We start from the raw sequence: 27946 nt of genomic DNA, 5'->3' as shown, positions 1-27946 counted from the left end.
GTCGCCCGGCCCCGCCCCGCCCCGCCGGTTCCCGGAAGCGACCGAGGAGAAGCGCTCCCGGGCGCAGGCGGGGGTCGTGTGCCTGGCGGAGGCCGCGGCACCCCCAGGGCCCGCCCGGGCAGCCGGCGCGGCCATGGCGCGGAGCCTCGGGAGCTGGCTGGGCGGCTGCCTGCTGGTGTCAGGTGAGGGGTCCGCGGGGAGGGGACGAGCTTGGGAACCGGGAGGCCCCGCCAGATGCCACCCTTGATCCCACCCCTGGGCGCCCTGAAAGTGACCAAGTGCCCGGTCGGGCCATCGGGGCCTCGGGACCGGAGATGCAAACGCTGCGGCCGGGGTGCTGAGAGGGGGCTGGGCTGCCGCTGCCGTCGGTTCTGTAACCGGAGGAAGCCCTGCCCGCACCAGATTACCGACGGTCTGGGCCCTAAACTCAAGGGGAGACTCCCGGCGTCTTTTGACTCCCTCTCCTCCTCCTGCATCTGTCTGCCGGCGGGCGTCTAAGTAAAGTAGCTTCCTCAAAAGACCCAAGGTCCCACCGTGGCTGTCATCTGGCCCTCTGGAGACCATCAGGTCAAGTGGAGGCCCCCGGAAGCCCCCAGCGCTCTGACAGCCAGACCCCAAGTCTCTGCCCCCCTCAGTGCCAGCTCTCCCTACAGATACGCCCCCATCACCCGCTGCACTTCCCCTCCTTCCGGGTCAGGCCTCAGCGCCCTGAAATCTGGATTCTGCCCCGCAGCGCCCCAGCTCCGTAGCTTCTAAATCTAATTCATTGAAACCTTTTTGAGACAGTCTCGCTCTGACGGCTCACTGCAACCTCCGTCTCCCGGGTTCAAGCGATTCTCCTGCCTCAGCCTCCCAAGTAGCTGGGATTACTGGCGCCCACCACTACACTCAGCTAACTCTTGTATTTTAGTAGAGACGGGGCTTCACCATGTTGGCCAGGATGATCTCCATCTCTTGACCTCGTGATCTGCCCGCCTCAGCCTCCCAAAATGCTGGGATTACAGGCGTGAGCCACCGCGCCTGGCGCTGTCCTCCTCTTAATTTACTGCCTAGGTTCCAATAACACGATGGTCACCGCCTTCCTTTCTCGTGAACTCTCCTGTTCTGGCACGTCTCTGTGTAGCTAATTGCGGTGCCCGAGGCCTCTTCTCTCCTTCCCCAACACTGTTCCTTTGGGGGATTTCAGCCAAAGCCTGGCATTAAGCATGGGCTATAGGCCCATAACTCGCACATTTATCTCTCTCTCGATACCAGTTGTGGGGTGGATGGTGGTTTATTATATTATTCTACTTTTCTATTTGCATGTAGGTTTCCAATCTTCTTCTTCTCCTTCTTCTTCTTCTTCTTCTTCTCCTTCTCCTTCTCCTTCTCCTTCTCCTTCTCCTTCTCCTTCTTCTTCTCCTTCTTTTTTTTTTTTTTTTTTTTTTTGAGATGGAGTTTCACTGTATTGACCAGACTGGAGTGCAATGGTGCAGTCTCGGCTCACTGCAACCTCCACCTCCCAGATTCAAGCGAGTCTCCAGCCTTAGCCTCCGGAGTAGCTGGGATTACAGGCGTGCGCCAGTGCGCCCGGCTAATTTTTATATTTTTAGTAGAGATGGGGTTTCACAGTGTTGGTCAGCCTGGTCTCAAACTCCTGACCTCAGGTGATTCACCCACCTCAGCCTTCCAAAGTGCGGGATTACAGGTGGGAGTGACCACACCTGGCCAGGTTTTGAATTTTCTATTAAAAGGTCTAAAAATAATTTCTGTCTCTAGCCCAAATCTCTTCTGGGTGTGACCTCTGGGCTCATGCATCCTGCTGTCTCCCTGACATTCCTACTTCAGCCTCTCTCCAGCATCTCCAACCTAATGCAGCTCAGATGGGACTCGTGAGTTCCCCAGCTGAGCTCCAATCGGGGCACCGGTGCTTAAGCCCAAAATGCACATTAGCCTCAGCTTTTTATGCATCAAATGTATCAGGAAGTCTCCAGTTTGTTTTTATCTCTGGAAATATATCTGAAATCCATCTACCCCACCCTATCCCCCATAGCTTTCTGCCACCACACAAATCAGGCTCCTTTACATGTCCCCACTTTACTCCTGCCCCTACAGAAATTTCTCCTCATGGCTCCTCAAAGAAAATCTAGACTCCAGCAGAGCCAACCTGTCTCTGCCTCCCTCATCCACGAGGCCTTTGAAGACATGGAGCCACAGAGGAGATTCAAGTGCTGGATGTGGGCTTTTTCATGAGCAACCATTTTGAGGAAAAGGGCCGTAAATGCTTTTCTCTTATTTTCTTAGCATTGGGAATGGTGCCACCTCCTGAAAATGTCAGAATGAATTCTGTTAATTTCAAGAACATTCTACAGTGGGAGTCACCTGCTTTTACCAAAGGGAACCTGACTTTCACAGCTCAGTTCCAAAGGTGGGTCTGACCTCACTCTTGGCAGGAATGCATGGGAGGAGCCGGCCCTGAGCTGGTCACTGGGCTGGGCCACAGGAGGAAGGGAGTCTGACTGCTGTCACCATATGACTGTGACAGCTTTCAGGGAGCCTCCCTGCTGGCCTTTTTCTGTCTGGGAAATTCTTGTGGCCACCTTTTCTCTTTTAGGTTTTCTGGTTGTGATGGTTGATGATTTGACTGTTGCTTATCATGCATATGTAGATATAATCAGCCATAGTGGTCACCTTGTATGTACAGAACCCAGCTTGGTTGTCACAGCTGGTATATTTTAAAAGAAAAATACTACTGCTGTCATCTCCGGGTATGAGTAGTATTTCTAAGAGTCAACAATGTTGAGTGGATGCTAACCAAGAAACTGAGGTATGCAAAGCAGTCAGGAAGCCCCTGGCTACCATACACTGCCTGTTTCCCCCCGATGGGTTAGAACAGCAGCAGCACGCCCCAGTATTGCGCGATGCACATACTTTGCATAGTGAACACTCAGTTTCTCTGTGGTTTCATCCTGAAATTGAAAGAAAGACAGCTACTGACTGTTAAAAGCCCCATTCTCTGACAGCAGCAGGAGCTGTGAAGGAAGAGAGAATGTCACCCTAGATGGTCATCTCAGCGGGGGTCTGAACTCCCTCTGCCTCTCCTGCCTGTCAGTGTTTCCCTATGCCTGGTGAAGGAAGTCAGTGCCAGCACTGCCTTGGCAGCCTGCCACCATACGCCACATGCTGGACTGCAGGTGACGCACCTTTAGGCCAGGCGCAAACAGCAGCAGGAGGCCTAAGGCTGACAAGCCAACACACCTGCTTTTTACGTGACTCAGAAACATACAAAGATAGACAAGTCCTTCAGTGAGGCAGGAGGAAACCTGGTCCCAGATCCCATCAATCCCTGGCTCCCACCCATCCAGCTGTCATTTCCCAAAAATCCCCAAGGCCTGCTACCTCAGAGAAGTAGAAGGCTGGTCCTTGGCTATGCGTTGCTTGCTTTTGTTTCTTAACTTTTTGTTTAAAATTAGTTCCAGACTAACAGAACATTTCAAAAGTCATGTATAATACAAAGAATTTCCAGATGGCCTATAACCAGATTCACCAATTTTTAATGTCATTCTCTCCCTCCCTCTTTCTCTCTCCTGCCCTCTGTGCTGTAATATTTCAGTGTGTATTTCACAAGAACAAGGATAATCAAATCACATAGTACGGTGAGAAGCTCAGGAACTTTTACATTAATACAACGCTCATGTCTAATCTACAGTCCTTAGTCCAGTTTTGTCACCCGTCCCAAGGATTGAAGGAGGCCATTCTACAATTGATATTTTCCTGATGTGCATGTTCTAGTACTGACTGGCTTTATTATTTGCTTTCTGTGTTTTCTCTACTCAGTCTGGATAGCCACAGAGATTTTACTGTGGAAAATTAACTTTCCTCTCTGTCTGTCTCCCCTGTAGTTTATTTTTTTGTTGTTTTGTGCTATGCTTTTGGTTTTTTGGTTTTTTTTTTTCTTTGAGAAAGGGTCTCACTCTGTCACCAAGGCTGGAGTGCAGTGGTGTGACCTGCACTCACTGCAGCCTCTGCCTCCTGGGTTCAAGCAATTCTCCTGCCTCAGCCTCCCAAGTAGCTGGGACTACAGGCATGTGCCACCGTGCCCAGCTGATATTTGTATTTTTAGAAGAGACAGGGTTTCGCCATGTTGGCCAAGCTGGTCTCAAACTCCTGGCCTCAAGTGATCCATCTGCCTCAGCCTCCCAAAGTGCTGGGATCACATGCGTGAGCCACCTCACCCAACCCATGCCGTGCTTTTTTGCCATTATAGTTGAGGCCTTTGGCTTTGCATGTTTATCTTTTACGTTAGAGATCCCAGTGACTTCATGAAGTGACTTCATGAGGGTATCCATACCTGGGTTCCTGGTCTCCCCTCATGGAACTACAGAGTGAGTATGGTTTGTGCTGGAGAAAACAAAATATGTGCTGGGCATGTCCTTGACCCCAAAAGATGTTACCCATATGTGGCTCTACAAAAGGCTTGTTTAGAATTTAGCATGAGCAATTGCATCGCACAAACTCTCTGTTGTTTGTGTGCATTGGGGTAGGGCAGCCAGAGCAGGGGGCACTTCAGAGGATGTACTGGTGATTTTAATTTAGGAACATCCAAAATAATTAGATGTAAATATGAGGAACAGGTCATGTTACCTATTTAATGTTGAGAGAAATATTTGTACATGCAATAAAGCAACCTAGTGAAGGCCAGGAGCAGTGGCTCACGCCTATAATCCCAGCAGTTTGGGAGGCCGAAGTGGGCAGATTACCTGAGGTCAGGAGTTCGAGACCAGCCTAGCCAACATGGCAAAACCCCATTTCTACTAAAAACACAAAATTAGCTAGGCACGATGGTGCATGCCTGGGAGGCTGAGGCAGGAGAATCACTGGAACCCAGGAGGCAGAGGTTGCATCGAGGCAAGGTCACACCATTGTACTCTAGCCTGGGCGACAGAGTGAGACTGTGTCTCAAAAAAATAATAACTTAGTGAAAAAGAAGTTATTGCAAAACAACCTTTGAAATATTAAATATGCTGGACAATTGATGCATTCGTTTAAAAGAAGGAAATGGGCCAGGCATAGTGGCCCACAACAGTAATCCCAGTGTTTTGGGGGTCCAGGGTAGGACAATCACTTGAGGCCAGGCATTCAAGACCAGCTTGGGCTACATAGTAGGGCCTTGTCACTACAATTTTTTTTTTTTTTTAATTAGCCAGACTTGAATTGGAAAGAAGGCAAACAAGAGGGAAGAAAGGAGGGAGGAGGGGAGGAAAAAAAGACATGGCCACATGTGAGAAAACCCCTTTCATGAAATGACCCCTGGATTTTCCAAATGATGGGATGTTAAGCAGCTGTGAAGAAATAATTGACAGATATTTGTGGTATATTAAGTGAAAAAATAGCATGAGCCCAATTATCTCTGTCTACTTTTTGCACAGGATTGTTCTAGGCATCACTAAGCATGCCGCAAGGTGTGATATGCTGCCTTAGACTATGAAGCCAGACAGATCTGAGTTCAGTCAGGCAGATTTCTCAGGCTCTCCACCCCTGACCCCTATGGACCTAATAAATGTTGGCTGTTGTTATTTTTATCACCATCACTTCTGGGAGCAACCAAATTGATTTTGGCACCAGAAGATGCCTTGGGGGACCAATCAAATAGCTCCTCGCTTGTGTATTATTTTATTTGATTTTATTTTTTGAGATAGTCTCACTCTGTTGCCCAGGCTGCAATGCAGGGTGCGATCATGGCTCACTGCAGCCTCCACCTCCCAGGCTCAAGCGAGCTTCCCTCCTCTCAGCCTCCTGAGTAGCACGGACCACAGGCAGATGCCACCACACCCAGATAATTTTTTGATTTTTTTTATAGAGACAAGGACTCTCACTCTCACCATGTTGTCCAGGCTGTTCTCAAACTCCTGGGCTCAAGCGAGGCTCTGCTTCGGCCTCCCAAAGTGCTGGGATTACAGGCATAAGCCACTGAGCCAGGCAACTCCCTACTTTTTGCAGGATGAGAGCCTGGGCTTCCTTGATCATATGCAGCCAGTTACACCTCCTGGGGCTGTTGCCAGCTTAGATTCAGGGGATTCTATTTCACTAGCATCCAACACATCCAACAGGCATTTCCAAACACCGTTGCTTTCCTTCCACTTCACTTTCTGTCATGCCCCCTTTAGTGATTGCTGTCTGGGCTGGTGTTCTGATTGAGACTAATGCATTGCTTTATAATTTTTCCAGAGTAATTTCAATAATAGTCATTTATAGGACAGGGCAGTCATGGGTCACTTAACAACTGGGGTACATTCTGAGAAATGCATCATTAGACAGTTTTGTTGTATGAAAATCATACAGTGTATTTGCACAAGCCTAGATGGTGTGGCCTGGTATATACCTACACTATGTGGTGTAGCCTATTGCCCTAGGTTGTGAACGTATACAGCATGTTACTCTACCGAGTACCATAGGCAATCGTAACACAGTGGTATTTGTATACAGGCATACCACAAAGATAAGACAATTTGGTTCCAGACTACCACAATAAAGCTAAAACCAGAATACAGTGAGTCACATGAATTTGTTTGTTTCCCTGTGCATGTAAAAGTTAGGTTTATAGCGTAGTCCATTAAGTGAGCAATAGCATTATGTCTAAAAAAATGTGCACAGTCTAATTTTAAAATACTTACTTGCTAAACAGTGCTAGCAATCATCAGAGCCTTCAGCAAGTCATAATCCTTTTGCAGGTGGAGGGTCTTGCCTTGATATGGGTGGCTGCTGACTAATCAGGGTCATGGTTGCTGAGTTGCAGTGACTGTGGCAATTTCTTGAAATAAGATGACAATGAAGTTTGCCGCATCAATTAACTCTTCCTTTCTTGACAGATTTCTCTATAGCATGACATGCGTTTTACCCACAGAACTTCTTTCAAAATTGGAATCAATCCTTTCAAACCCTGCTATGCTCTATCAACTAAGTTTATGTAATATTCTAAACCCTTTGTTGTCATTTCAACAACATTCATAGCATCTTCACCAGGAACAAATCTATCTCAAGAAACCATGTTCTTTGCTCGTTCATTAGAAACAACTCTTCATCTGTTCAAGTTTTATCATGAGATTGGAGCAATTCAGTCACATCTTCAGGTTCTGCTTCTAATTCCAGTCATCTTGCTGTTTCCACCACACAGCTGCAGTGACTTCCTCCACTGAAGTCTTGAACCCCTTAAATTATGAGAGTTTGAATCAGCTTCTTCCAAACTCCTATTGATGTTATATTTTGACCTCCTCCGGCGAATCACCAATGTTCTTAATGGCATTTCGAATGGTGAATCCTTTCTGGGAGGTTTTCAATTTACCTTGCCCAGATCCATAGAGAAACTCTATCAATGGCAGCTATAACTTTACAAAATATATTTTATTTTATTTATTAAGACGGAGTCTCACTCTGTCGCCCAGGCTGGAGTAGTGGCATGATCTCAGCTCACTGCTGCCTCCACCTCCAGGGTTCAAGTGATTCTCCTGCCTCAGCCTCCCAAGTAGTGCCACCACACCTGGCTAATTTTTGTTTTTGTTTTTGTTTTTTTTTTGTAGTAGAGTCAAGGTTTCACCATGTTGGCCAGGCTGGTCTCGAACTCCGGACCTCAAGTGACTCGCCCCACCTTGGCCACCCAAAGTGCTGGGATTACAGGAATGAGCCACTGTGCCTAGCTTCAAAATATATTTCTTAAATAATAAGACTTGAGAGTCAAAACGACTCAATCCATGGGCTGCAGAATGGATGTTGTGTTAGCAGGCATGAAAACAGCATTCCTCTTCTTTTAAATGTCCATCAGAGCTCTTGGGTAACCAGGTACATTGTCGATGAGCAGTAATATTTTGAGAGAAAACTTCATGCTGAGCAGTAGGTCTTAATAACGGACTTAAAGTATTCGGTAAACCATGCTGTAAATAGATGTGCTGTCATCCAGGCTTTGTTGTTCCATTTGTAGAGCGCAGAGTAGATTTAGCATAATTCTTAAGAGCTCTAGGATTTTCAAAATGGTAATCAAATGTTGGCTTCAACTTAAAGTCACCAGCTACATTAGCCCTTAATGAAAGTCAGCCTGTTCTCTGAAGCTTTGAAGACAGGCATTGACTTCTCCTCTGTAGCTATGAAAGTCCTAGGTGACATCTTCTTTTAATAGAAGGTTGTTCCATCTACGTTAAAAATCTGTTTTTTAGAGTAGTCACCTTCATCGTGTTAGCTAGATTTTAGCTGGATCTTCTGGGTAACTTGCTGCAGCTTCTCCATCAGCACTTGCTGCTTCACCTTGCACTTTTATGTTATGGAGATGGCTTCTGTTCTTAAACCTTATGAACCAACCTCTGCTAACTTCCAACTTTTCTTCTACAGCTTCCTCACCTCTTTCAGCCTTCACAGAAGTGGAGTATTGAGGGCTTGCTCTGGATTAGATGTTGGCTTAAGGGAATGGTATGGCTGGTTTGATCTTCTACCCAGACCACTGAGACTTTCTCCATGTTATCAATAAGGCTGTTTTGCTTTCTTATCATTCACGTGTTCACTGGAGTAGCACTTTTAGTTTCCTTCAAGGAGTTTTCCTTTGCATTCACAACTTGGCTGTTTGGCCCAAGAGGCCTCTTGTGGCCTTCAGTATGCTTCCTCACTAAGCTTACTCATTTCCAGCTTTTGGAATAGGAAGGCCCAAAGAGAGAGACAGGGGAATGGCCAGTAGGTGGAGAAGTCAAAACACACACATGTATTGATTAATTTCAGTGTCTTATATACGTGTGGTCCATGGTGCCCCAAAACAATTACAATGGTAACATCAAAAATCACTGACCACAAATCACCATAACAGATATAGTAATGATGAAAAGGTTTGAAATATTGCAAGAATTACCAAAATGGGACGTAGATACCTGAAGTGAGCATGTGCTGTTGGGAAAATGGCACCAACAGGCTTGCTCAATGCAGGGTTGCCTCAGACCTTCAATTTGTAAAATTCAGTATCTGTGAAGTACAATAAAGCAAATCACAATGAAACGAGGTATGTGTGCATCTAAATGTATTTAAACATAGAAAAGTTACAGTATAAATAGAGTATTGTTATCGTAGGACACCGCCGTTGTACATGTGGTCTGTCATTGACAGAAATGTCGTTATGCAGCACAGGACTTTATTGAAAATCATTGTAATATCTTTATTTTGGTAAATCTATGTAAATCAATGTCTCATAAATCATGTGCCCCCATTTTCAAAAATATATATTCAAGGAAGGAAGCTTTCTTGGTCAAAGATGCTGAATACTCAGCCTCTTGGAGAGGCATGTAGTCATTCGGATGTTCAAGTCTCTGAGAAGTTCTTTTTTGAAGACACCTATTTCTATGTTTAACAGAGTTTTCTTCTGCAAATTAAATACCAGTCAGCCTCAGGGAGACTGAAGCTAGAACTCTCCTGATTTACCTATCTTTTTGATTGTGTAGTTATAGGACATTCCAAGATATATGCGTGAGTACTACCTCGACGGAATGTGATTTCTCAAGTATTTCCAAGTATGGTGACCACACCTTGAGAGTCAGGGCTGAATTTGCAGATGAGCATTCTGACTGGGTAAACATCACCTTCTGTCCTGTGGATGACAGTAAGCCATTTTGTTTTCCCTTTTTTTATAATGTCATCATCTTGCCTTGTTTTTTTTCCACATTGGTTGGTCCATCAACAAGAATTCTTTGAGGACTCACAAATGGATGGCCTTGCATAAGGGGCTTAAGGAATCTAATAGAGTTGTATCCCTAAAGAAATCCATGGGAGAGACAGCAAAGGGTAGGCAGAGCATCAATACAACAATTACATGTAAATCTAATACCTTTAGTGCCTCGAGGATGTGAATGTGTTGGGCCCATGGGGCTGGTGCTGTTAAGGAAAAGTTCTGGAAGGATTCAGATGGTGAATTTTCTGGAAGGAAGTCAGTCTGGAATTATGACTTAAACAAGAAATATAATGTGATAGGCAAAAGAATGAAGGCAGGTATAGAGATGGAAAATCTGATGCAGATAGCCAGCTTGCCCAGAGCAAGGGACAGAGGGAGGGATAGGGCTGATGGCAGATAGGGATAGGTTGGGTCAGACTGGTTGGTCAGCATCAAAAATTGTTCCAGGTTAGGCGGAGAGGGCAGTGACCGAGACTGTACCACTGCACTGCAGCCTGGGCAATAGAGTGACACTTGGTATCAAAAAGAAAACTATATTGTTCCCAGGTTAGGTTTGGAGGGTCATGGCGACCCACCAGAGTTCCCTAAATATGAGATAAGCATATTTAAAATATCAGGGATTGAAAACTAATTAAACCATATATTAGCTATTGAGCGAGTAAAGATTGGGGTTAAAAGAACCTGATTTACAAAACTCACATACAGCCCGTCAAAACTCACAGAGAGAGAAGCACTAAAAGAATTAGTGATGCAGTGGTGCACTGGGCCGGGTGCAGTGGTTCACGCCCAGCACTTTGGGAGGCCAGGGCAGGTGAATCACAAGGTTAGGAGTTCAAGACCAGCCCAGCCAAGATGGTGAAACCCCCTCTCTACTAAAAATACAAAAATTAGCCAGGAATGGTGGTGGGTGCCTGTAATCCCAGGTACTCGGGAGGCTGGGGCAGAGAATTGCTTGCACCTGGGAGGGGAAGGTTGCAGTGAGCCAAGATTGCACCATTGCACTCCAGCCTGGGTGACAGAGTCAGACTCTGTCTCAAACTAAAAAAAAAAAAAAAAAAAAAAAAGAATTGTCTCTGGCCAGGCACAGTGGCTCACATCTATAATCCCAACACTTTGGGAGCCTGAGGTGGTGGATCACTTGAGCCCAGACATTTTTTTCTTCTCTTTTTTTATTCTTTTTGAGGCAAAGTCTTGCTTTAACACCCAGGCTGGAGTGCAGTGCCGTGATCACTGGAACCTCCACTTCTGGGGTTCAAGTGATTCTCGTGCCCCAGCCTCCTGAGTAGCTGGGACTTCAAGTGCCCATCACCATGCCCAGCTAAATTTTTTTGTATTTTTAGTAGAGACAGGGTCTCACCATGTGAGCCAGGCTGGCCTTGAACTCCTGACCTCAAGTGATCAGCCTGCCTCGGCCTCCCAAAGGGCTGGGATTACAGACATGAGGCACCACGTTTGGCCTTAAGCCCAGTAATTTGAGACCAGCCTGGGCTAAATGGCAAAACCCCGTCTCTACAAAAAAAAAAATACCAAAAAACAAAAATTAGCCAGACATGGTGGAGTGTGCTTGTAGTCCCCGCTACCTGGGAGGCTGACGTGGAAGAGTCACCTGAGCCTGGGAAGTCCAGGCTGCGGTGAGCCATTATCACACCACTGCACTCCAGCAGCCTGGGTGACAGAGTGAGATCTTGTCTCAAAAAAAGCACTGTCTCTATGTGGGGAGGGGTCTTTATGCCAGTCCCCTGCTCTGGACCACCGTGGCCCCAGTTACATCCTCCCTGGTAGAGAATGAAGCTAGGATGCCTTTTTTCCCTTTCCCAATTCCATCCCAAGCCTAGGCAAAACTTTTTACTTTTGGAATCATAAATTACCAAAGTTAGATTATCTTTTCTAAGGGTACCTTTATAAAAACAAAGAAAAAATGAACACAAAAGTAAGTTTCACAATAGTTAAAAGTACAAGGTTTTGCTCCTATAATTGCTAACTGGCTTACCATGTCCTAACTTGTCCCAAATTCTGTTAGCTCCCATCCGTGGAAGTTCCCTTTAGAACCTAGCTAGGTACAGTGTGGTTAAGCAGCTTGTCAAAAGGTCACACAGATGATGAGTGGCCAAGCAAGGATTCAGACCCAGGCTCTGGCATCCATATCTTAGCAACTACTACCCAATGTTGGAATGTGCCTCTTGAAATCTATATATTTTAGTGATAGGAAACCGCTTCCAGGAGCCATGCATAGCCTCTTTATACTTGCTTTGGAAAAGCATTTAACAAGTTTTCTCATCTGGTTTTCAGATAAGCACTTTAGAATGGTAGAAGCAGGTTTATTAACAGCCCTGAAAAAGTAACCGGCAGCCAAAGAAGAATACAGGACAACTCAAACACCACCATTGCCCGGAACCATTTACAAGTCAGTCTATAGTAACAGCAGCATTCTGAGCACTGAAGCTACAACAGTGAACGAGTCAAAATCCCTGCCCTCATGGAGCATATATGTGCTAATCAGGAAGACAGACAATAAATAAATAGATACATATTGTATGACAGGTAGTGACTGTGGTTCTTAAGAAAACTAAAGCAAGGTAATAAGACAGAAAGTAATGGGAGCTGCGCTTCTACATAGGGTGGTAAGATACAGTCTGTCTGAAGAAGTAGCATTTGAACGGAGACCCAAATGAAGGAGCCAATCACATGAATTTCTAGTAAAAGAGCATTCAGAAGGGAAACAGCTTTAGACTTTGTTGGAAATATATATGGTTAATTATACATGTTAAACATGTAAAGGTGGCCACTAAAAATAATAGAGATGCCATCTGTAGCTTCCATCCTAGCAAAGAAAATAAAATTCCAGACAACAAAAAGCAGGAAAAAAAGAGGCAAAGATACCAAAAACATAAAATAGAAATTTTGAAAGAAATTCTCATAGAAAATACAAAATGATGTAGTTGGAATGATTCCAAATGTATCAGAAACCATAATAAACATAAATGGACTAAACTTGATTAATAAAGACAAAGATTATCAGATTTTTTAAAAGAAACTAAATCCAACTATCCTCTTTAACCGTGTCAATCAATGTCATAACAATGGTGTATCAAAGTAGTATACTTCCATGAACTAATTATTTTGCATGGTTATGAAAAATTAATATTGAAATCAAGTTTTTAAAATGTGATTTTTGATTGTCATTTTGCTTGTTCTTATGCTTAGCCATTATTGGACCCCCTGGAGTGCAAGTAGAAGTACTTGCTGATTCTTTACATATGCGTTTCTTAGCCCCCAAAATTGAGAATGAATATGAAACTTGGACTATGAAGAATGTGTATAACTCATGGACTTATAATGTGCAATATTGGAAAAATGGTACTGATGAAAAGGTAAGCTTGGCTAATTGCATTTCAGAGGTAGTAGGCTTTCACGTTCTTTGCAGAATCTTGCAAGGTGGCAGCACTTTACGATCTAGAGTACCTAAGGACTGGTTCTCTGTAAGCCAAGAGCTTCCCAGAATGAGGGGTTACTGGCATCTCTGGCTCAAGCTTCCCAGACGCCCAAGGAATATGTGTAGAGCACTTTCAGGACAAAGTCTGCACAGTGACAGCAGACCTTTCCCTCCCTGAAGGGCAGTTGCAGGGGAAGGCACAGCTGAGTCAGAGTTGGCTGGGAGACTTGGAGCTGGCTGAATTTATCAGCAAATTGACAACTATCTCATGACATCAACCCCTGGGTCCCACACACACCACAAATTAGGTATGTCCATGGTCAAGACAGCCACTCCTAGATGCTGGATGCCCAGTGTCACATTGTGTCTTTCTGAGCCCAGTTTCCCCTTGCTGCTGTATTTTTCAGGGGACAATTTCTTTAAAAATATGGGCTTGGAGTCAAAAGATCTGATTGGACTATTGCCCCTGCCACCATGTGGCATAGGTCACATTCTTGGCCCCAGCTTCCTCAAGTCTGCAAAATGGGCATAATAACTTACTTTATTAATAAAATGAGGATGATAACCTACTTCATAAGATTGCTGGGGGATTTAATGCAATAATAGAAAATATAAACTCATCCCATTGCTTGGAACAATGTATATATGGTCAATACATAAGGTTTCCTTCCTCTTTGCTAGACATGTTAAGGTTATTTTTATTAATCTTTGGTCAAACTTTATTCTTTTTTTTTTTTTTTTTTTTTTTTTGAGACGGAGTTTCGGTCTTGTTACCCAGGCTGGAGTGCAATGGCGCGATCTCGGCTCACCGTAACCTCCGCCTCCCGGGTTCAGGCAATTCCCCTGCCTCAGCCTCCTGAGTCACTGGGATTACAGGCACGCGCCACCATGCCCAGCTAATTTTTTGTATTTTTAGTAGAGACGGGGTTTCACCGTGTTGACCAGGATGGTCTCGATCTCTTGACCTCGTGATCCACCCGCCTCGGCCTCCCACAGTGCTGGGATTACAGGCTTGAGCCACCGTGCCCGGCCCAAACTTTATTCTTATACCTAATGCTTCTGAGCTGAATGCTGTTCACAGTCCTAAACTGACATGTATATGTTATGTACGTTATACATACGTGTTATCTCTTCCACATTAAATGTTGATTTTACCACTTAATTCTCAAAGAGTTTGGGAAGAAGGGATCACCCATGTTATTATCTTAGGAATGCTGTAGTTAAATTTGCATACACATACCGCATAGCCCAAAAAAATCTCAAGTTAATTTTTTTCTCCAAAAAATGTTTCATTAAATGATGCCGTGTCTTAGTCCATTCCTGCTGCTACAACAAAATACCACAGGCTGGGTGACTTATAAACAATAGAAATTTAGTTCCTATAGTTCTGGAGGCTGGAAAGTCCAAGATCAAGGCACCAGCAGATTCAGTGTCTGGTGAGCACCTGCATGCTCCGATTCCAAGATGGTGAAAGGCAAAGGGCAAAGATATCAGCAGCTCCCTTGCTGCTCTTTTCTAAGGTCACTGACGGCATTCAGGAAGGCTCTGCCCTCATGACTTACTTGCTTTAGAAAGCCTCCACCTCTGAGTCCTGTCATATTGGCAATTAAGTTTCAACATATAAATTCTGATACAATCACTGATCAAATGCAGGCATCTCTGCTAAGCCCTGGGCGGTAAAGATAAGAGCAGATGGCTCCCCTCTAGGAGCTAGCAACAGACCTCAGTTAAGGATCCAGTTCTACAGTAAGCAGGGTCAGGTGCCTCCTGAGGCACATGTGAATGCAGACTCCACCCCATGTTTAGTTTCTTATCTCAAACATCCCCACAGCACCGGCAACGTCTTAGGCATTTGTCCTCTCCCTTTGGCCAGTTGTGTGGCAGCCTTCAGTGTGGCATACCAAGTGTGGCAAGGCTGCCTGCCGCACAGCTGCTGTCACCTGTGATGCCACCACCAATACAGGCTTAGTTGCTGTTGTTGTTGTTGTTTTGAGGCAGAGTCTCACTCTCTCATCACCCAGGCTGGAATGCAGTGGTGTGATCTCGGCTCACTGCAACCTCTGCCTCCTGGATTCAAGTGATTCTCCTGCCTCACCCCCACCACACCTGGCTAATTTTGTATCAATACAGGTTTATATGGTTCCCCTCTAGAATGCAGAAATTCCTGAGACGGTGCCAGACTCGGTCCCTAAACTCATAGGGTGAAGGGCTTTCGGGAATTCTTTCTTCCTGTTGGGAGAAAGCAAGAAGATAAAAGCAGAAGTGAAAAAGCCCCAGTGGGGACTGAGACGGTCCCTCTACTGCTATGCCACCACCTTACCTGCTTGCCTCTGAGTTTAATCTTTGAAAAAATTGCATTGTAAGGTTTTAGAGGCATTGGACTTCTGGAACTGCAAGCCACCATTTTTTCAGTTGTTGCTTTGAATTGGTTTGGTCTTTTAATTTACTTATTAGAAAGTTAACACATTGTCTTCATATATTCCATGAGTCTAATCCAATTATTGATCCCCATGGGCTTAGCTTCTCATGCAACAAAGGAATATAGGCAAGCTGTCAACAACCCCAACCCCAAAAGAGAAATAACCAATTGCGGCTGGTCGCGGTGGCTCACACCTGTAATCCCAGCACTTTGGGAGGCCAAGGCCTGATCACCTGAGGTCAGGAATTCAAGACCAGCCTGGCCAATGTGGTAAAACCCCCGTCTCTGCCGGGCGCGGTGGCTCATGCCTGTAATCCCAGCACTTTGGGAGGCCGAGGCGGGTGGATCACGAGGTCAAGAGATCGAGACCATCCTGGTCAACACGGTGAAACCCCATCTCTACTAAAAATACAAAAAATCAGCGGGGCATGGTGGCGCGTGCCTGTAATCCCAGCTACTGAGGAGGCTGAGGCAGGAGAATTGCCTGAACCCAGGAGGCGGAGGTTACAGTGAGCCGAGATCGCACCATTGCACTCCAGCCTGGGTAACAAGAGCGAAACTCCGTCTGAAAAAAAAAAAAGCCCCGTCTCTACCAAAAATACAAAAATTAGCCGGGCATGGTGGTGCATGCCTGTAATTCCAACTACTTAGGAGCCTGAGGCAGGAGAATCGTTTGAACCCAGGAGGCAGAGGTTGCAGTGAGCCAAGATCACAGCACTGCATTCCAGCCTGGGCAGCAAGAGTGAAACTCCATCTCAAAAGATAATAATAATAATAATAAAGCGGGTTATTTATTTATTTTTGAGACAGAGTATGGCTCTGTCACCCAGGCTAGAGTGCAGTGTGGCATGATCCCGGCTCACTGCAATTTCCACCTCCCAAGTTCAAGCAATTCATATGTGCCACCATGCCCAGCTAATTTTTTGTATCTTTAGTCCAGATGGGGTTTTGCCATGTTGGCTAGGCTGGTCTCAAACTCCTGGCCTCAAGTGATCCTCCCACCTCAGTCTCCCAAAGTGCTGGGATTACAGGCGTGAGCCAACACACCCAGCCTGCTTTATCTTTTTAAAAAAAGAAGTGTATGGCTTGTGTGTCATTTAAGCTCGAGAATTCAGGAACCGAGATGGTTTGTTGGTATCACAGTCAGTCCTTGGTTCATCCCTTGAGTGGCGTCAGCGCACCCTGACCTGGGAGGAGTACCTGCTACCCGCTTCTTCCTATTTCAAGTCTAAAACAGCGATTATAACTGGTAGATGTGGGAGAAAAAAAAAGTGTCCTTTCTCTGCTGAGTCATGGCCTTATTTTTGTCTTCATTACTAGCTTCAGATTACTCCTCAGTATGACTTTGAGGTCCTCAGAAACCTGGAACCGTGGACAACTTATTGTATTCAAGTTCAAGGGTTTCTTCCTGATAGGAACAAAACTGGGGAATGGAGTGAGCCTGTCTGTGAGGAAACAAACAATGACGGTGAGTCCTGAGATGCGCCTCGGCTAAGCATCCTAAACAGCTTTATAGACACCTGCCCTAGACCTGATTGCATCTAGCTGAAACTGCAGCTCAGCTGAGAAAGCTATGGCCCTGACGTTGTCTCTCAGCCCTGACCGATCAGTTTCAGGCTGGGAAGGAGACGCAGGTTTGTCCAGTAGCCCTCCTTGCCCCTGGGCATTGCTCCTGCTCCAGCCTTCACTACTCAAAGCCCCAGGTCCCTGGGGAGCAAAGGTTCTGGTTCTAGGGCAGGAGGGGGAAAAGCAGAGCTCAGTGTGGAAGAAAGAAAAACCTCGAGGCTAAATGCCAGCGAATCGCCAGAGGGAGAGAATGGGAGGAAGGAGAGGTGCATTTCCAGTTTTGGAATATGTGAGAGTGATTGAAATTCTGGGATGTGTATGCTGGACTGTAGGAAGGCTACTTTTAAAAGGGTTAGGAAGAAGAAATGATGCACCTGACTAATGATAACAGGACTGAAGATGCCCTGAGAAATGAAACTCTACACACCTGTAATCCTAGCACTTTGGGAGACTGAGGTGGGTGGATCACCTGAGGTCAGTAGTTCGAGACCAGCCTGGCCAACATGGTGAAACCCCGTCTCTACTAAAAATACAAAATCAGCCGGGTGTGGTGGCCCATGCCTGTAATCTCAGCTACTCAGGAGGCTGAGGCAGGAGAATTGTTTGAACCCGGGAGGCGGAGGTGGCAGTGAGCTGAGATCATACCATTGCACTCCAGCCTGGGCAACAGAGCGAGACTTCATCTCAAAAAAAAAAAAAAAAAAAATGAGGCCTGGCACGGTGGCTCACTCCTGTAATCCCAGCACTTTGGGAAACTAAGCCCAGGAGTTTGAGACCAGCCTGGCCAACACAGTGGAACCCATGTCTCTAAAAAATATTTTAAAAATTAGCTGGACATGGTGACACATTCCTGTAGTCCCAGCCACCCGGGAGGCTGAGGTGGGAGGATCACTTGAGCCCTGGAGGTTGAGGCTGAAGTGAGCCATGTTCATGCTACCACACTTCAGGCTGGACAACAGAACGAGATCCTTTTTTTTTTTTTTTTTTTTTAAAGATGGGGTTTCACCATGATGGCCAGGCTGGTCTTGAATTCCTGACCTCAGGTGATCCACCCACCTCGGCCTCCCAAAGTGCTAGGATTACAGGCGTGAGCCACCGCTCCCGGCCAACAGAACGAGGTTCTGTCTCAAAGATCAAAAGGAATAAAGGGAGGATGAGGGAGTAGAAAGGTGTGCGTGGGGAGTTGACCAGAATCGGGGAAGTGAAAAAAATTTTAAATCAACGAAGGAGGTTGGTCAGTGCCAGGAGGCTGTCTGTGTCTGTGGACTGGCGTTTCTTAAGGCTAGGTTCCTACCCTCCCACAGAGACGGGGAGACAGAGGCCCTGTCCTTCCTGATGATTTCAGAAGAATGGCTCTCAGATCGCTGAGAAAAACGTCCCCAGGTTGTGGGAGATACATGGATGTCTCAAAGGGACAGAGGAAGGATTCACCATTGCAAGCCCCTTTTAATAAATGCTCTCTGAAACAAAAGTCAAGGCCTCTCTTCAGGGGCTGGAAGAACAAATGGCACATGCCTTAGACAGCCTGGGGTTTTTCCGGACAGGAACTCAGGGGGTTGGGTCGTCTGGGGAATGTGACCTTGGCCCGCTGGAAACCATGCTGGGGTGTGGCCAAGTCTCTTAGTGCAAGGGTTTGTTTGTCTTGGCTTTGGTTTTTGTTTTTGAGGCAGGGATTCACTCTGTCACCCAGGTTAGAGTGCAGTGGTGCGATCATAGCTCACTACCACTGTCTCGACCTCCCGAGCTCAAGTGATCCTCCCACCTCAGCCTTTCAAGGAGCTGGGGCTACGGGTGTGCACCACTACATCCAGCTAATCTTTAACATTTTTTTGTTGTAGAGAAGGGGGTCTTACTGTGTTGCCCAGACTGATCTCAAACTCCTGGGCTCAAGCAATCCTCCCACCTCGGCCTCCCAAAGTGCTGAGATTATAGATGTGAGCCATCACACCTGGTCTAGTGCAGGGGGTTGGATAGACTTGTTCGTGCAGAGAGTTTCTGTCTTTCTCAATATAGAATGCAATGGTGCCTGTGTTTAACTCGGGCTCAGGGGTCCAGGGGAGTCTCACTTGCTGCTTCAAGGCAGAAGTGATATGCTCAGCCCAGGGAGGCCCGTTGCTACACTGCCAGCAGGCACAGGGGATCAGAATTCTTCCTTGTTATTCTTTTGATGTATATCAGCAATCATTCCAGAAACCAAACTTTAGAGAAGATAGGAAAGGGATGAAACTCTTTGAAAACCTCTGGGTCCTCCAACCAGCTGCTGTGTTTCTGAGACGTCTCCCAAGATGAATGCCCAGGTCCTGTTCTCAAGGATTGTGGTGGTTAAAATGCTCTTGGGATCACTGTGACCCAACCTGTGACAAGGATGTGACACGCCCGTTATCCCTGGCAGAAACGGTCCCCTCCTGGATGGTGGCCGTCATCCTCATGGCCTCGGTCTTTGTGGTCTGCCTGGCACTTCTCGGCTGCTTCGCCTTGCTGTGGTACATTTACAAGAAGACAAAGTACGCCTTCTGCCCTGGGAATTCTCTTCCACAGCACCTGAAGGAGGTAGGTAGGATGGAGTGAAATGTGGATTTGAAAACCTTGATTGGACAGAGCTTTGCTTTCAAGTTAAGGCTGTTCAATTCCGGACAACATGTTTTCCAGGAAAAAAAAACACATCTTGTGTGCTGGTCCATTCTCTTGTAACCATTTCAAAGACATATGAGGTCAGGGAACAGCCCCAAGGAAAGGGACGCAGGTTTGTCCAGTAGCCCTCCTTGCCCCTGGGCATTGCTCCTGCTCCAGCCTTCACTACTCAAAGCCCCAGGTCCCTGGGGAGCAAAGGTTCTGGTTCTAGGGCAGGAGGGGGAAAAGCAGAGCTCAGTGTGGAAGAAGGAGGCTAAATGCTAGCGAATCACCAGAGGGAGAGAATGGGAGGAAGGAGAGGTGCATTTCCAGTTTTGGAATATGTGAGAGTGATTGAAATTCTGGGACGTGTATGCTGGACTGTAGGAAGGCTGCTTTTAAAAGGGTTAGAAGAAGAAATGATGCACCTGACTAATGATAACAGGACTGAAGACGCCCTAAGAAATGAAACTGTACACGCCTATAATCCCAGCACTTTGGGAGGCTGAGGCGGGTGGATCACCTGAGGTCAGCAGTTCGAGACCAGCCTGGCCAACATGGTGAAACCCCGTCTCTACTAAAAATAAAAAATCAGCTGGGTATAGTGGCGCATGCCTGTAATCTCAGCTACTCGGGGGGCTGAGGAAGGAGAATAGTTTGAACCCAGGAGGCAGAGGTGGCAGTGAGCCGAGATCACGCCATTGTACTCCAGCCTGGGCAACAGAGCGAGACTTCATCTCAAAAAAAAAAAAAAAAAAAAGAAATGAAACCCTAGATAGTCACCGACACTTGAAAATGAAAAGATGCCAACCCCAGACCCAAAAGGAACTGTCTTTGGTCCCATTTCCCAGGAAGCAGACTCTAAGGTAGAGATTTGCATTCAAAAAGCTTAATGGGGAACAACCTTGCAAATAGCACCCTAAGGGAGTGAAGGTAGCCAGATGAGGCAGAGAGAGAGTTGAGCTGTCACGCAGCCACAACAGAGGCCTCAGCCAATCCCATGTGGCATCTCAAGCTGGGGTGGCCCTCTAGAGATGTCCCAAACCAAGGCAAGAGGGATAGGCATGTATCCCTATCATGTGCTAGATATGGACTGCCCCCAAGAAGGGGGCCTAAACTAGGGTGAGGGGTGACACATCAGCAGCCAGGAGCTAGGGGCGCGAGTGCCTCGTTCCTGAAGGCACCACAGCATCCACTACAGTCACCCTGGAACCACTTGGATCTGCTGGAAGCAGCTCCTCGAGATCTAAGTTGATCTCGTTTCCTGGGGAGGGAAGAGGAGGAAGGTGAGTGGAACGCACTCCAGCCCCCACTGCTGCCGCTGGTCTCGGGACCACAAAGGAAAGCTTGTGGGCTTGCTCCTGCTTGATCTGCTGGCCCTGACGGTCCACCCTCCTCTCAGGAAGGAGCCTGTGCCAATCAGCCTGCTGATGTGATTGGATGACCCAGCCCTCATCCCAGAGAGGACTGAGCTTCTGGTCCCCAGGCCCATCTCAGGCAATGGCCTGTCTCTGCACTTGTCAATTTGCTGTCAGAATCAGGCCAAGTAAAAAATATTTTAGAAAGCCGAGCACAGTGGCTCACCCCTGTAATCCTAGCACTTTGGGAGGCTGAGGCAGGCTGATCACCTGAGGTCAGGAGTTCAAGAGCAGCCTAGCCAACATGGCAAAGCCCCATCTCTACTAAAAATACAAAAATTAGCTGGGTGTGGTGGCAGGTGCCTGTAATCCCAGCTACTCAGGAGGCTGAGGCAGGAGAATCACTTGGACCCTGGAGGTGGAGGTTGCAGTAAGCCACGATCACGCCACTGCACTCCAGCCTGAGCAACAGAATAAGACTCTGTCTCAAAATTTTAAAAATTTTAAAAATTATATATTTTTAGGTTCTGTTAGCAAGAAATAAAATCAAAATTATGTAGGCACTTATGTAACCACTTAAATGTAATCATTTAAAAACTCTAAAACCATTCTTGACTCATGGGCCATTTAAAAAACAAGTGTCATTGTGTCTCTGTGGCCGTCCGCTGTCTGTGACACACGCTATCAGTGGGAGTTAATATGGGACACAAAAATCTCCATGCTACAGCCACTCCCTCGGGTCCCCCCACGTCCTTCTTCCCCAGACGTCCTGTCCCTAATCTTCCACATTTCCTTCCCCCGGGGCTCCTGACCACCAGCCTCACCACTGACCCCTGCCTGGGATCTTGGGCCGCTTTTCTTTCCACATAAAGGGGATGGCCAGACACATGACCAGAGCTCCGCCCATGGGGAGGCTTTCTCCCTGATTGGGGCTTTAGTGCAGCAGCGGGCCACTTTTGGTGTGCGCCCACGTACCATGCTAACCTTGCCATGAAACTGGGCCAGCCCTTCCTCCTTCTTCAGCTGGACATAAGCACCTGTCCCCCCATGGGGTCATCGTGTGGGCAGACACACACTGTGCGACAGGGATAGAGGGCACAGGCGCTTGAGCCACCTGCAGGTGGCCGACATGCACCTTCTGACCCCCTCTCAGGACCTGCTGGGTCTCAGGCCTCATGATGGTCACTTCTGGGCAACACGATCACCTCACGTCCCTGGTCAGAAGCTCTGTGTCTGCCAGGTCCCCATAGTGCTCCAGGGGCTGCTTTTTCAAACAGGATATAATTATCTGCTGCAGATGGCCCTGCCTGACCCCAGAACTCTCTTATCTATGTTGCAATTCTCCTCTTGGGATTTGCCATAAACCCCACCCAACATCTTTCCCCACCCCAGACACTTCAAGGATGTGCCTAGTCACCCATTCCTTAGATTGGACTCGCAGGCCGTCACTGGTGGCTGATGCATCAGTCCTGAGGTGTACACAGGGCCGCGGGCTCCACGTCCCGGACCTCCTGCAGGCCCCTTTCCTGCTCTGGGCCCCTCAGTGTCAGCAGCCTCCTGTGTCGTTTGACAAACACATTGGAGCAGTATTCCCAGGCGTGGAACGTGCTGCCTCCAGAAGCCTAAGAGGCCTACACAGCACAGTACTTCCTTCCTAGTGGTGGCGGGTGAGATACAGCAATCGGTCCTTTAAAGAGAATATCCTGGCATGCCCCACTCCAAGGGTCCCCTCAAATTTCACAGATGTGGCAGGCCCCTGAATCTCTACAGGGTGAGTTTCTCACCCTCTGCAGTGTGTGGGCCTCACCAATGCCTTGCCACTTCCTGCATGTCTGGTCTTATTAATGTACTATTGTGATAGCTAATGTCAGGCCCTTGTCCCCGCATTACCAGTCAGCTGATGCAGGCTGCCTCTGGGAAGGGCACGGAGTCTTGGCCAAGACAACTGCCTGGTAAGGGTACAACCTAGAAAGAGACAGCTGTGAGCCATTTCAGCCTCCGATATTCCTCCAAGTGCTTCCACCACAAAGGGGATCTGGGCACCACGGCACAGTGTCTACCCTGGATGGAAAGTGGAGCACAGTACCATAGGCAAGCATTTCAGAGTGGCTAGAACCCCCTAGAGAGAGTGCCAGGCCAGGCACAGTGGCTCACGCCTGTAATCCCAGCACTTTGGGAGGCTCAGGCTGGCAGATCACTTGAAGTCAGGAGTTCGAGACCAGCCTGGCCAACATGGTGAAACCCTGTCTCTACTAAAAATACAAAAATTAGCCACGCCTATAATACCAGCTACTTGGGAGGCTGAGGCACAAGAATTGCTTGAACCCAGGAGGTGGAGATTACAGTGAGCAGAGATCACACCATTGTACTCCATCCAGCCTGGGTGACAGACAGAGACTCGATCTGAAAAAAAAAAAAGTGCCAACAAGACTGCAGCACCAAAATGAAGAAAGAATCCTGTATGAGCTTTTGAGAAGCCACAGCTGCAGCAGGAAGAGCAAAGAATGAGGGTGGGCCCCTTGCTTGGGTCAAGGGTGTTTAGTTAACTGAGAAACAAGAGGAAGCAAAATTATTCAGCTGCTATTTTTGCTTCTTGTTTCACCATTAAAGAAACTGGTCAGACAGGAAAGAACAGATGAACAGTCAGGGGGCCTGTCAGCAGGAGCTCTCACCTCCAAGGCTAGAAGACTTCAAAGACTTTACGGGGAGCCAGCCCCTATAAGAGCAAGAAATCAGAGAAGCGGGTGGAGAGTGCTTGAGAAGAGCCAGACAACTGTGGAGCAGTTCGGGGTCCTCACATCATGAGCTCCTCCAGCTTCACTCATAATATATAGAATCCATTAACCAGGACCCAGAGGATTATTTAGAGTTTAGGGAGATTTGCTGGGAATAGAGACTTTGAGTTAAAAAAGCACTAGGGGCCGGGCACGGTGGCTCACGCCTGTATCCCAGCACTTTGGGAGGCTGAGGTGGGTGGATCATGAGGTCAGGAGTTTAAGACCAGCCTGTTTAAGGTGGTGAAACCTGTCTCTACTAAAAATACAAAAATTAGCCGGGTGCAGTGAGAGGTGCCTGGAGTCCCAACTACTCGGGAGGCTGAGGCAGGAGAATCGCTTGAACCTGGGAGGCAGAGGTTGCAGTGAGCCAAGATTGTGCCACTGCACTCCAGTCTGGGTGTCAGAGTAAGACTTCGTCAAAAAATAAAAAGCACTAGGGAGGTTCATCCGACACTCATCTATTGAGCCAATGACGTGTGTGTGTGTGTGCGCGTGTGTGTCTGTCCAACCAGGAGACTCATCTGGTACTGCTTTCTCGAGATTTACTACACCTTCCTTTGATCTCTCCTGTCCCCATTATCCCAGGAAAACCCAGGGTAGCTTCCAGCCCATTCTCATTAACCCACTGGATCCGAAGTTTAGAGAGGTTCCCCTTCCCTCCATCCTCCTCCTTCGCCCAACAGAGGAGCCCCGCCACCGCTCTCCGTCAGCTGCTCAAGACCCACGAGGGGAAATCCTGACAGGTCCACCCCAGGAGGTAGTGCAGCCACCCTCAAGTTCATTAAGCCATATCAGAAGGCTGAGTGTAGAAGTGACACTAAGAGGGGTTCCATCTGGAGGGGAGGGATTCAAAATGCCAAGCTTTAGAGAATGAGGTTCTCCATCTAATTATGAAGATTATGAGCATCGGTGGACCTAGGAAGATGAAGAATGGAGAGTGAGAAACCAGCAGAGATTTCAGGAAACATCTAGGGGCATCTTCATTGGTCAAAGCATCGGAGAGACAAAGATTATCAGACTGTGGTCCCTGCCCTTAAGTAGTCCTGGCTACAGGTGACACAAAACTGAAAAGAGTTGGCATCCATTGAAAGCAAGAACATGGCTCTGTCTGACAACATATCACAAGCCATGTCTATTTTAGATTTGCTAGTAGCCACATTTTTAAAAAGTCAAAAGAATGGCCTGGTGTGGTGGCTCACACCTGTAATCCTAGCACTTTGGGAGGCCGAGGTGGGCGGGTCACCTGAGGTCAGGAATTTGAGACCAGCCTGGCCAACATGGCGAAACCCCATGTCTACTAAAAATACAAAAATTGGCCAGGCATGGTGACGCACACATGTAATCCCAGCTACTTGGGAGGATGAGGCACGGGAATCACTTGAACCTGGAAGATGGAGGTCGCAGTGAGTCAGGATCACGCCACTGCACTCCAGCCTGGGCGACAGAGTAAGACTCTGTCTCACAAAAATAATTAATTAATTAAAATAAAAATCACATTTTTGGCCAGGCATAGTGGCTCATGCCTGTAATCTCAGCACTTTGGGAGGCTAAGGTGAGAAGATCACTTGAGCCCAGGAATTGGAGACCAGCCTGGGCAACTTGGTGAGACCTCATCTCTAATCTCTACCAAAAAAAGAAAAATTAGCTGGGCATGGCGGCACATGCCTATAATCCCAGCTACTCAGAAGCCTGAGGTAGGAGAATCGCTTGAGCCCAGAAGGTCAAGGCTGCAGTGAGCCATGATCGCACCAGGCACTCCAGCCTGGTGACCCAGCAAGACCCTGTCTCAAAAAAATAAAATAGCATTTTCTAGCCAGGATTTTTTTCTGTGAAAAAATCTCTGTAAACCCCAAAAAAGAAATGAAGAAAATTAATCATTATCCTCTTTCTCTCCACAGTTTTTGGGCCATCCTCATCATAACACGCTTCTGTTTTTCTCCCTTCCATTCTCGGATGAGAATGATGTTTTCGACAAGCTAAGTGTCATTACAGAAGACTCTGAGAGTGGTAAGCAGAATCCTGGTGACAGCCGCAGCCTCAGGACCCCGCCTGGCCAGGGATCCCAGAGCTAGGCTCTGATAAGGAAACACACTCGGCTGGGCACAGTGACACACTCCATCTCACATCTGCCTCAGTGAGGGATCGGGGCAGCAAATGAGGGCCAAGGCCACCTGAGCCAGCCCCACGTCTGGAACTCCTAGACCCTGGACTTATCTAAGAAACCAAAGAGCTACATTTTAAAGGCTCTCTTGGCAAAAATACTCCATTTGGGAACTCACTGTCTTATAAAGGCTTTCATGATGTTTTTAAAAGTTGGCCACTGAGAATGCAATTTTCAGCCTCTTATATCACTAAAAAAGAATCATGTTTAATTGTGAGAAATAGGGCTGAGCATAGTGGCTCATGCCTGTAATCCCAGCATTTTGGGAGGCCAAGGCAGGTGGATCACCTGAGGTCAGGAGTTTGAGACCAGCCTGGCCAACATGGTGAACCCCCATCTCTACTGAAAATACAAAAAATTAGCTGGGCGTGATGATGCACACCTGTGATCCCAGCTACTTGATTGGCTGAGGTGGAAGAATCGCTTGAACTAGGTGGAGGAGGAGGTTGCAGTGAGTCAAGATCATGGCACTGCTCTCCAGCCTGGGTGCAGAGTGAGGCTCATCTCAAAAAAGAAAAAATTGTGAGAAACAGAAATATTTAAAATGAGGAATAAGAATGGAGATTTAACATTCTACTAGATTATGGATAGACTGATCTGAAAATCAACCTCAACTCAAGGGTGGTCAGCTCAATGCTATACAAAACATGGATTTTTGAATTCTTTAGAGTACTTTGAATTTATTTTTCTACCTATATATGTTTTATATGCTGCTGGTGCTCCATTAAAGTTTTACTGTCTATTGCACTGTATGTGTTCATGATACTACCTGTGTGTAATTGTTAGATGCTGAAAAAGGCTCTAGTTTGCCACCTTGATGTCCACTCCTTCCACAAGTACTTTCTAGACCCTGCCTGCTGTCAGCCAGGCACTGTGCTAGGTACCAGGTCTGGGTCATCTGGGAACTCTCAGTCTAAAGCTTCAAAAACTAAAAGGTGCAGTCAAGGGCCAGATCTGTTATTTAAAAAAATAAAAAGTATAGTTGTAGAAGTTTAAAAAGCCAGAAGAAGTTTAAATTAGCCAGGCTTAACAGCAGATTAGACACAGCTGAAGAGAGAATCAGTGAACTGAGCAAAAAAGGGAGTCTCCAGCTACAGTGGCTGAGGCCTGTAATCACAGCACTTGGAAGGCTGAAGTGGGAGCATCACTTGAGCCCAGGAGTTGAGACCTTTCTGGGCAACATGGTGAGACCCCTTCTTTACAAAAAATTTTAAAATTAGGCATGGTAGCATGCATCTATAGTCCCGGCTACTCAGGAGGCTGAGGTGGGAGGATAGCTTGAGCCCAGGAGGTCAAGACTGCAGTGAGCTATGTTTATGCAATTGCACTCTGGCCCTGCCTGGGTGGTGGAATGAGACCCTGTGTCAAAAAAAAAAAAGAAGGAAGGAAGGGAAGTGTATTAGTCAGGGTTCTCCAGAGAAACAGAACCAATAGAATGAGCATAGAGATTTCCTTTAAGGAACTGTGGAGGCTGGCAAGTTCAAAAACAGGGCAAAGCAACAGGCTAGAGACCCAGGGAGGAGTGGATGTTTCGGCATGAGCAAAAGCAGTCTGGAGGTAGAATTAATTCTTCTCAAGGGATCTCAGGTGTTTTTTCTCTTAAGACCTTCCTTCAAGTGACAGAAGCGAAACTCACCCACATCATGGAGGGTAATCTGCTCTACTCAAAAATCTATGAATTTAAATGTTAATCTCATCTTTTAAAATACCTTCACAGCAACATCAAGACTAGTGTTTTACCCAATCAGTACCATGGTCTAGCTAAGTTGACACATAAAATTAACCATCATAGGGAGGGTACATCTGTGATTGCTTTCTTGAAGGTTTTTTCAATGTTTGCTGCATGTATATAAAAATATAATTTGGCTGGGCACGGTGGCTCACTCCTGTAATCCCAGAAGTTTCGGAGGCCCAGGCAGATGGATCACCTGAGGTCAGGAGTTTGA

General features: G+C 46.9%; 1 protein-coding gene across 3 annotated transcripts; it reads left to right on the top strand.

The window, feature by feature from the left end:
- Window positions 1-26752, top strand: IL10RB (interleukin 10 receptor subunit beta). Of its 3 annotated transcripts, XM_032276990.1 has the most exons (7): window positions 1-182; window positions 2284-2407; window positions 9450-9607; window positions 12881-13047; window positions 16849-16996; window positions 19487-19644; window positions 25738-26745. In XM_032276990.1, the coding sequence occupies exons 1-7, from the start codon at window positions 134-136 to the stop codon at window positions 25909-25911; spliced, it is 978 nt and encodes a 325-aa protein (XP_032132881.1). In that variant the 5' UTR covers window positions 1-133; the 3' UTR covers window positions 25912-26745. The 3 variants fall into 3 exon arrangements, with proteins under 3 accessions (XP_032132881.1, XP_032132880.1, XP_032132882.1); XM_032276989.1 differs by lacking the exon at window positions 1-182 and having other exon boundaries at window positions 2214-2407; window positions 25738-26092; XM_032276991.1 differs by lacking the exons at window positions 1-182; window positions 2284-2407 and adding an exon at window positions 4300-4364 and having other exon boundaries at window positions 25738-26752.
- Window positions 26753-27946: the final 1194 nt, after the last annotated feature.

The sequence above is a fragment of the Sapajus apella genome, unplaced genomic scaffold (assembly GCF_009761245.1).
Source record: "Sapajus apella isolate SASKATOON/1434 unplaced genomic scaffold, GSC_monkey_1.0 scaffold8, whole genome shotgun sequence".
Classification (NCBI taxonomy): domain Eukaryota; kingdom Metazoa; phylum Chordata; class Mammalia; order Primates; family Cebidae; genus Sapajus; species Sapajus apella.
The sequence above is the reverse complement of the archived record's forward strand: the minus strand, read 5'-3'. Positions and strand labels throughout refer to the sequence as shown.

What these genes read in the sequence shown, in the direction of transcription:
- IL10RB (XM_032276989.1), top strand. Translation starts at nt 2,229, where the DNA reads ATGAGCAACCATTTTGAGGAAAAGGGCCGTAAATGCTTTTCTCTTATT. An exon ending in TGAGGAAACAAACAATGACG is followed by an intron (nt 16,997 to 19,486) that starts GTGAGTCCTGAG and finishes TATCCCTGGCAG; the next exon opens with AAACGGTCCCCTCCTGGATG. An exon ending in TTCCACAGCACCTGAAGGAG is followed by an intron (nt 19,645 to 25,737) that starts GTAGGTAGGATG and finishes TTCTCTCCACAG; the next exon opens with TTTTTGGGCCATCCTCATCA.